Source organism: Lathyrus oleraceus, chromosome 3, assembly GCF_024323335.1.
Source record: "Lathyrus oleraceus cultivar Zhongwan6 chromosome 3, CAAS_Psat_ZW6_1.0, whole genome shotgun sequence".
Classification (NCBI taxonomy): Eukaryota; Viridiplantae; Streptophyta; class Magnoliopsida; order Fabales; family Fabaceae; genus Lathyrus; species Lathyrus oleraceus.
In genome coordinates, this window is record NC_066581.1 from 95,837,362 (window position 1) to 95,847,608 (window position 10,247).

The window sequence follows — 10,247 nt, forward strand, 5'->3', positions numbered from 1 at the left end:
AAATAACCCTGCTTCAATTAGGTCTTTTAAGGGCTGTAACGTGGTATGGTTCACGGTTTTTTGAAGCAGAGGATGTAAGGCTCAAAAAGTTTTTTAACCCACCCATTCTTCATGATGATCTCCAGTCATGCGTTCAGTTGATTTAACATACATACTCATAAAAAGTCTAACGGTGTAAAGACGAGGATTCAAGATTCGCTTGAAATCGCAGTCACCTGATTTTGTTTTATGGGTGTCAGTGACCCTTTGATTTTGGTATGATGGTCACTGAATCTTGTTTTGTTTTGTTGAGGGTCTTCATTGCCTTTTAATATTTTTTTTTATCTTGATCCCTAACTTTTTCCTGGACCGCTTTTGAGGCTTTAGTCCATCGGGATTGCCCCGGTTTTTGCCTAAGTCTCCTTTTGGGGTATCAACTTAGCAGGCTTTTTTATTGATTCCCTTTTTTAGAATGTGACTGCCAAGTCATTGGTCATTGAAGAACAACTGTCACAACTTTTGGATTTTTCAAGGTTCCTTCGACACTTTAGGATGTGTGCGAAGAATGGCATGTAGTTGATCCACATACGGGATATTTCATCTTGTAATTTGAATGCATGGTCAAATTAATTGAACACTACCCCGTCCCAAGTTAAATGTAAAGGTTTGTAGATCCGAAAGAAACTCCTACTTCTAGGATCAAAGTGGTTGACTAGGGATTAACTCCTTATCTCTCCAGTGTTTGGGAATTTGAAACAATGCTTGTACATCATTAGTAGGATCTTATCTGAAAGCATACAGTCAACAATTATGGGTATTTTATTTTGTCATCCTCCCTCCAATTTGCAAAAACAACAGTTTGAAAAACGAGGTGAGGTGGAGAACATGGATGTATTTTTTTTATATAAGAGAAGAAAAATGAGCGAATGTGAGATAATATGTTCAAAACACGTGTTATTACTTCATTAATATTACCATTAAAGACAACAAAATTTTAAAAACAAGTAGCATTTAATCAAAGAAATTACAAATGCAATGATAAAAAATGGCCAAAGATTGCCAATGTTGAGAATGTCTTTTTGCATGAGCCATTGGCACTTAGAAGGAACTCCATGAAGTCTTCGAACTCATTTGGGTGAGAGGTTGACATGCACCAACATGTTTCCGTCTGGAAAGGATATGTACTTTTTATCAATCAACTGTTGACCCTTGGCTTTGAAAGCGTTGCAGTCTTCAGTCGAGTGCCCTATTGACCCTGCATGGTATCCACATTGCACATCGGGGTCATATCTAGGTGGGCATGGTTCTGGCAATGGCTTGAGAGACTTGGGATCCGCCAACGAGCGTTGAATCAGATATGGCAGAAGTTGACTGCATGACATAGGAATTGGATCGAGAGGAGAATTCCTTCTTTCCATATTGTTTTGAGGCCTAGATTGGTTCGAAGGCTGATTTTGATATCCTCGACCGCGAGATCGTTGATTTGCGTAAGGAGCAGACCATGGTTGCTGGTATGGTGCTTTCGGCGTTGTCGATTGCCTATAAGGATAAAATGGTGTTGGAAATGGCGATTGCTGAGAAGATGAAGAATCATAAGGTTTGGCTGGTGCATCATGAGAATACCTGACATATATTATGATTGCATTGGTTTCATCCTCTTCTTCCTTTTGGGAATTGCTGAGGGATTTTGTCTCACTAGCTTGGCTGCTCGAGGCGCCTTGGATTCTTCCGCTTTTGAGGGCACTCTCGATGCGTTCTCCAATTGTCACTAAGTGGGCGAAGTATGATAACCCATTGCCTACCATCCTTTCAAAGTAAGTACTCGGCAAGGTATCCATAAACAAGTCAACCAATTCCTTATCCAAGAGTGGTGGTTGCACTTGGGCTGCAAATTCTCTCCATCGTTGTGCATATCCTTTGAAAGATTCGTCGTTCTTTTGGGATAAGCTTTGCAGCTGCCTTCGATATGGATCCATGTCCAAGTTGTAGTTGTATTGCTTCAAAAAAGAATTGGCTAAGTCTTCCCGTGACTGAATATAACTTCTTTTCAATTTCATATACCAACTCAACGATGCTCCAATTAAACTGTCTTGAAAACAATGAATCATCAGCTTGTCATCGTGAGTATGTGATTCCATTTTTCGAAAGAACATCACTAAATGGTGCCTTGGACAAGTATCCCCTTTGTACTTCTCGAAGTTGGGTAATTTGAATTTCGGGGGGATTACTAGGCCTGGTACTAAGCACATATCAAGCCTAAAATTTTCATTCACATCCATTGCTCGGACTCTCTCCTCAAGGGCATGAAGCCTTTCAACATCAGGATTGGTCAATGGCATCAACTGGGATTGAGTAGGAATATTCACTTGTGGAGGATTATAGTCAGACAGAGGGTCATACATTGGGTTGGTAATTACAATAAAGCCTGATGAGGAACCAACATTCTCTGCGACACCATGTTGAAAATTGTTCTTTGATTGGGCTAGCCTAGCCTCCAACATCTGGTCTACCTTTCCTTTCATGTTGTTCATATCCATTTTCAGCTCAACTTGATTATGTTCTCAGTGCTCCCTTATCTTTTAGTAGCTCTCAAAGGTTCAGTATGAGTGTTAAGAAATTAGCCTGCTGGTAATTGGAAAAAGGACGGGATGAGTTTTTTTTGTATTGGAAAATGATATGCAATCCATGCTGATGAAATGAGAATGCATGAAAGTTTATATTCGTATGCAAAGAAAATGTAATTCAGGTATAATTAGGATCCAGGATATCATGAGTATCATATGGTACACCCTATACGGAGGTTTTATGTTCTCTACCCCACACACAAAGGATCGCTCCTAAGGTTATTCATTTCCAAGACAGAACTTAGAGTCATGGATTGTGTTTAGCATCCCATCGCAATAATGGGCTAGCCACATCGTGATGAAAGTTCTGAATCAATCTATTCTAAGTGGGATCTTCGTATTGTTCGAACAGGGTGTAGACCCCTCGGTTCAATACTACACAATCTTCAATCATGAAGACGAACTTCGGGTTAAGGCGAGGTCCCTAGAGTCACGGACCATGTTCAAAGTTTCCTCGCAATAATGGGCTAGCCATGTTGTGATGGAAATTCCGAACAGATCTACTCTAGGTGGAGTCTTCATATTTTCCTAACGAGGTGTATACCCCTCGGTTCAATACTACACAACTCCAGGTTCTAAGTTCTCCTCAAAGCTCGGGTAGGGAGCTTATCTCACAACATGTATCAAGCACCATAAACCAACCAATATAATAGCAGGATAAATCACAGAGCATAAATAATACAGCAAGATATAAAGAAGCAATAAGGAAGAAAACAATATTTTAACATTCAGCAATTTGAACTAAACTAGGCTTAACTCTCTCTAGCTTGGAGCTAAATGTTCCGAGCAGAGTCGCCATCTGTCGTATCTCGAAAAATACGATTCCTCGTGATGGTCGCAGAAAAAAAATATGTTCGAACAGAGTCGCCACCGAACTTTATTTATCCCAATGAAGGAATAGGAAAATATCGATAAAACCTATGGAAAATAGAATAATGGTCGTCGCAACCATATTCGGGTTCGGGAGTCGATTACGCAAGGGGAAGGTATTAGCACCTGTCGCATCTCAAAAAATACGATTGCTCGCGATGGTCGCGGAAAAATTAGTTTGAACAGAGTCGCCACCAAACTTTATTTACCCCAATGAAGGAATAGGAAAATATCGATAAAACCTTTTAGAAAATAGAATAATGGTCGTCACAACCATATTCGGGTTCGGGAGTCGATTACGCAAGGGGAAGGTATTAGCACCCCTCACGTCCGTTGTTAAGGTTTTTTGAAGAACGACGAAAGATTGAGCAATGTGGTGCACACCAATCGTCCAATTCTTTCGAGAAATAATAAGGCGAACGCCTTCTATTCCTTTTTCATTTGAATTATTTGAAAGTTTGTTCGTGGATGTTGAATATGCACGGTAGTGAGGCGTGCGCCTCCCACTTTCTTATTCAAGGAATAACGAGGCGTACGCCACCTATTCCTTTATCCAAGTTTATTTAAAATGTATTAATCGGAAGTCGATGATTTGTACAATATGGCGAGCGCCAATTATTCAAACAATCGAGAGATGGTGAGGCGAACGCCTCCCATCTTTTGTCATCCGAAGTTTAATTTATAAAAGATATGTTTTTAGACGTTGTATTTGATTTGCGAAAATAGTTTGAATTTTGAATTGGAAGGTTTTGATCGAAAGTCGATGATTTGAGCAATGTGGCGTACGCCAATTATTCAAATAATCAAAGGATGGTGAGGCGAACGCCTCCCATTCTTAATTGATTGAAGTTTAATTTGTAAAGTTTATTTGTGAAATTGGATTTAATCTAAAATGTGATTTGAAATTATTCGATTGCGTTTTAATTTTGACGACGAGAATTCGAGCAATGTGGCGTACGCCAATTATTCGAATAATCGAAAGATGGTGATGCGAACGCCTCCCATCCTTAATTATCGGAAATAATTAAAAGAATTCGGAATTTGTAGTTGATTTAAAAGAAATGATTTGAAATGTTATGGTTTGATGTTTTAATTAAATGACGAAAATTCGAGCAATGTGGCGTACGCCAATTATTCGAATGATCGAAAGATAATAAGGCGAAGGCCTCCTATCCTTTTATTATCTGAAAATTTAGAATTTAGAAAATTTAGAGTTTAGAATTTTTTTTAGAAATTATATCAATTTAAAGAATGATTGAAATGTTCACCGTTAATCGGATTTATATAGGAATACTTGGTGTAAGACCAAATTTTAGTTTATTTTAGAATAAAAGTAATGGCTCGTCTATTCATCAATTAAAACATATACTTATTTTGTAACATTCTGAAAAATGAATACATAGAACTAAACGTCGTTATTATTATTTTTAATCATCATCTTATTCCAACAATTAAATGGAACATTTAAATATAAAATAAATAAATAAAACCCAAAAGAAACTAGGGTGTGGAATTGCCATGGAGGTGTAAATAGTAATAGTAACAGCCAGAGGGGCTTATATTAGATGTCAAAATTAACAGCCTTAAATCTTGTAATAAAATAAAATGAGATAGCAGAATATTAAATGAAATTTGAAACACCACAGTATCAAAATTAGTAAATGTCAATGCCAATAAAATTACACTTATTTCAAACTATCAGTAAGAATTTTTTTCTCAATTTGTATAAGAACCACAAGGAAAATGGGCATGCTAAAGCATATTTGCTACCACAACAACACAGAGGGGCGACGATTCCTAAAGCATATATAACTTAAAATAACAACTAGCAGGCTGAAAACTAATTTCAAACCTATACTATAGCGTTATGCCAATGCTAAGGCTCATTAACCAAACATGCAGACATTATCACAATGATATATACCAACACTCACTAAATCATATGCTTGGTACCACCACGATAGAAACACATTACAGAAGGTATAAACATTATAGCTCGAAATCAACCCATATGCCTGTATTGAATAATAATAAAAGCCATGAAAAGGGGATCTTAAGAAATAACGGAAACCAGAAACGAACAGAATCTACATTTTAGGAATACATGGTCATTATCCCATTAAAGCCGAAACATAACTTCTTTATGGTTATTTCCAATTTCCCAGCAAAATCAAATTGAAAACATGAGCCTATTTGGAAGTAAAGAGAATAATAGTTACCGCGAGACCGAACGCATGGCAATGATATTATCAGAATTCACGATACTGGATTTGAAACTGATGGTGCCGGAAATGAGAGGAAGGTGATGTGAGGGTCGTTTGGAGGTTGCTCATTGTGAAATCGTAAGCAGCTCGTGGCAACGTCATGCTTTCGCCGACGACTATGCTGAGAGAACGAGATGAGCGAAGGTCCGAGGGCGACGTCGTCACAAATCCAACGAGTTTTCACTTCATCCTTTCCGTATCTTTATGATCCTCGCGCTTTGGGGAATCCATCTCATTTCCGGTAACTTGGAGTAGCGGTCGGTTTTCGAGAGAGATCAGAAAGGTGTGGTGTTAAGGTTGACGGTTCCAGTTGGGGTTTTTCGCGACGGCGGTTGGAGGCACAACGACGGTGGAAGAAAGGTGTTTGCATGGTGTTGAGGGGGATGAATAGTGAGGAAGATTTGGTGTTGTTGTTGGTGGTGAAAAAGAAAACCAGGTTGTGATTGTAGAAAAGAAGAACTGTGCGGTTTGGTGAGTGAGAGAGGGTAGGTAAGAGAGACGTGAGGGATTTAATGAGAATGGTCAGTGAGTGAGGATAACGTGTGAGTATTAGAAGGAGAGAAAGTGCCAGCTGGCCTTTCATTACCGTTGGAGGTATTAATGATATTAGCTGGCAATGATTTATAAGAAATCCAATGCTATCTTATTTTAACATTATTATTTTGAAAATCACCATTGTTAATTATTTTTAATTAAAAATATGGTTATCACAAATAAAAACTCTAATTATTTAATTTGATATTTTGAATAAAGAAATAAAATGATCGGACTAAAAATAGAAATTGGATATAAATTTACTCGAAAAATTAAATCGGACACACCAAAATTATCAGCGTGAAATATACTTATTGAAAAAATACAGCGTTTCTTTTAATTTTGAAATAAATTTTCACCGGTTAAAAGACTCACACGGATTAAAAATGCAACTGAAAAAGCCGCTGAAAAATATAACGAGCACACCAGGTTAAACTACGTGAACCGTAGATTAATAATACTGGCGTCTGCAATTTTAATTCGGAAACATTTTATCCGTTGATTTTGCACGTTCTTGAGAAAGAATTTAACCAATTTGTATGTATTTTCAATAAATTCATTCCGACTGATATTTTATTAATGATGAAATGCATGTCATGTTGTACAACTAATGCTAATTGAAAATGAAATCAAATTTATAAAAATTTAAAATACCCGGACAAAATTGGGGTATGACAACTGCCCCTATTTAATTACCTTGAACCAGAAAGTATGAATGACAGCAGTCTTCGTATATTCGTGGGGGAAGATAATTAAATACGAAAAGACCCAAATTTTGTCCTTTGAAATGCAAGGGAGAAATGCAGAAAGAAAATGCAGTGAGAAATACAGTAAGAAAAGTTATTGGAAAGTAAAATGAAATAGTCAAGCCTCTCTGGGAATCGTCAGAACAGTATCTTGGATGTCATAATCGAGATATTCCAATAATGGAATGATACCTCAACTGTATCTAAGACTTTTTGATAATTAGCATAACAGTGTCTTAATTTGAACGTACGAGATTCTCTGAGGATCAACGAAGCAATACCTTATACGATATAATTGAGATATTCTAACAAGGGAATGATACCTCAACCGTATCTAAGATTCTCCGAGGATACCTAGAGCAGTATCTATAAAAATGAATGAGACTCTTCATATTGATGAAACAACATCTCAAACAGCAAAATGAGACTCTTTGTATCGAATCGAAGCAGCATCTTATATGATATAATTAAGATATTCCAACATGAGGGAACAATACCTTAATTTAATCTAAGACTCTTCAAGGATACTAGAGCAATATCTCTAAAAAACTTGGAATGAGACTCTTCATATTGATGAAGCAGCATCTCAAACAGCAAAATAAGATTCTCCGGATAAATGGATTAGCATCTTAAATGTTCGTCTGTTGGGGGAGATATTTTAGAAAAGACTCCTTCTGGAGGAGATTTACTAGCAAAGCTCTGCAGGGGGAAAGCTCATAAGAGAATTTTTGTGGTAACCTCTGCTTGGGGACAAATGATAGCAAAGAAAATGCTGGGAATATCATTATTAATCATAAAGTTGAAAAATGATTTGTTGAGAAATTGTTCCACGAGCACATGCAGGGTAATAACTTTATTGAATTTACATGAAGAGTATCCTGGATACATATGAATGACCCTGGATCTTGATATTTTGTTATCTTTTTCGTATGATGTTCCACTATGGGTGGAAATACCATGCATGGGATGATGCATGAGATGTATGCAAGTATGCAATTGCTGGGGGTATTTATGATGCGCATGGGAATGCAACTGATTTTGTTCATTTCTTTTTTATGAAATTCCCACTTTGTGGGAGTGCTATGCATGGGTATGTTGATGATTGACAATATTATGTCTGATGAATCTTCCTGTTTGGCAGGAAAATGATGCATGTGATGCATGTGGGAATGCAACTAGGTACTTGGATATTTTTTGTAGGGTTTTATTTTTCAATGAGATTATTGGGGAATATCATCATCAAAGAGTTGATGAAAAGGTAACTGTCATCATCAAAGGGTTGACAGAAAGGTAACCGTCATCATCAGAGGGTTGATGGAAAAGATCATCATCAGAGGGCTGATGGAAAGGTAGTTGTCATCGTCAATGGGTTGACGGAAAGAGGTAAAGGATGGCATCACCAAAGGGTTGGTGGAAAAGGAAATATATATGTAGTATCATCATCAAAGGGTTGACGGAAAGAGACTTCACTATGGAGTGGCATCATCAAAGGGTTGATGGAAGTAATTAAAAGAAGTCATCACCAAAGGGTTGGTGGAAAATAATTTGTCATCGTCAAAGGGTTGATGGAAAAGATTGTCATCATCAGAGGGCTGATGGAAAAAAACTTCACTATGGAGTGGCATCATCAAAGGGTTGATGGAAAAGAAACTTCACTATGGAGTGGCATCATCAAAGGGTTGATGGAGAAGGTTGTCGTCATCAGAGGGCCGATGGAAAGGTAATGGTCATCGTCAAAGGGTTGACGGAAAGGTAATTGTCATCATTAGAGGGCTGACAGAAAATAATTTATCATCGTCAAAGGGTTGACGGAAGTAATTAAAGGATGTCATCACCAAAGGGTTGGTGGAAAAAGGAGTTATATAAGTAATATCATCGTCAAAGGGTTGACGGAAGGAAACTTCACTATGGAGTGGCATCATCAAAGGGTTGATGGAAAGGAATTATTATGTTATGTATGCATATGATGCGTGTTAATGGAAATTTCTCGTTTTTGTAAGAAAGCTTTTGGATATGCAACTTCCTGATTTGGCAGGAAAGTTACGCGTGTTTATTGTATGCAGTGCATGTGGTAATGCAAGATGAATATTGGTTGTTTTTGGATTGATCTCCCTTATTGAAGGTGAGACTTTCTGGGTACCAATGTTGATTGGGTTTGGGTTTATGAAGATGCCAGCAAAGTGGACTTTTAGTGGTTGCCAATATGGATTGGACTTTGGTTTTGGAGATGCCAATATAGATTGGACTTTGGTTTTGGAGATGCCAATAGGGATTGGACTTTGGTTTTGGAGATGCCAATAGGGATTGGAATTTGGTATTATGAGGATGCCAACAAAATGGACTTTTATTTTTGGTAGCTGCCAATATGGATTGGACTTTGTTTTTTTTTGGTAATTGCCAATTTAGATTGGACTTTGGTTGGTGAAAGGTTTTGACTTCCCGACATTCTGTATTTTGACGATGCGATGATTAGAAGATAGATGTGGATGCTTTTGGTGCCCCAAGTTTGATCATTTGCTGATAGACTGTGTATTTGTTCTTGAGAGAACCTCAACTTCTTTGACTGGTATGCCATGACGGCTTGCAAATGATTTAATGAGCGTTGCGACATAATTAATGCATGATGATTGTGCTCTTGCTCTGCCCTAAGGCTCTTTGCGACTTGTCTGCCCCAGCCTGTAGGGTCTTTGAAGAAATTCACCTTTGAAAGGAAACCCTGGGAATGATTATACCATGGACTGAACCAAAATTTTCCCCAGTGTATGAGTCTTGTAGTGTTTTGCCCCTGATTGAGATTTTGAAAGGCGTGCCCCTGATTGACTGAGTATGTTGTAAAATTTTCCTCCTTGATCCATTGATGCTTGGGGATTTTTTTTGACTGACCAATTCATAGTCATTGGACGCCATGCCCCTGATCCATAGGGTTAGGAAGTAGTCTTGATTCGGGTCAGCACCGACGAATGATCAAGTTCTTCTCCGATTGCTTCTTTGAAGTTCCTTGATGTCAAGTGCTTACTTGCAGTTAAAATTGTTTATGTAATCAATGGTAATTTTAATGCGACATTCATGCAGGTTTGAAAAATCATTTATTGAGGTGATGTGATAGTGTGTGACGAATGAACCATTAGTTCGAACGCAGTGCTGGTTTAGCTAGTGTGTGAAAGATACAGTGAGAATATGATACCAATACAGGTGATTAGCAAATATTTAGGAGTCAGTTTACGCAACCT

General features: G+C 37.8%; 1 protein-coding gene across 1 annotated transcript; it reads right to left on the reverse strand.

Moving 5' to 3' along the window:
* Nucleotides 1-1,106: 1,106 nt before the first annotated feature.
* On the reverse strand, nt 1,107-2,516 carry LOC127129870 (uncharacterized). Its single transcript, XM_051058985.1, has one exon. The coding sequence runs from the start codon at nt 2,514-2,516 to the stop codon at nt 1,107-1,109; it is 1,410 nt and encodes a 469-aa protein (XP_050914942.1).
* Between the last annotated feature and the right edge of the window lie 7,731 nt (nt 2,517-10,247).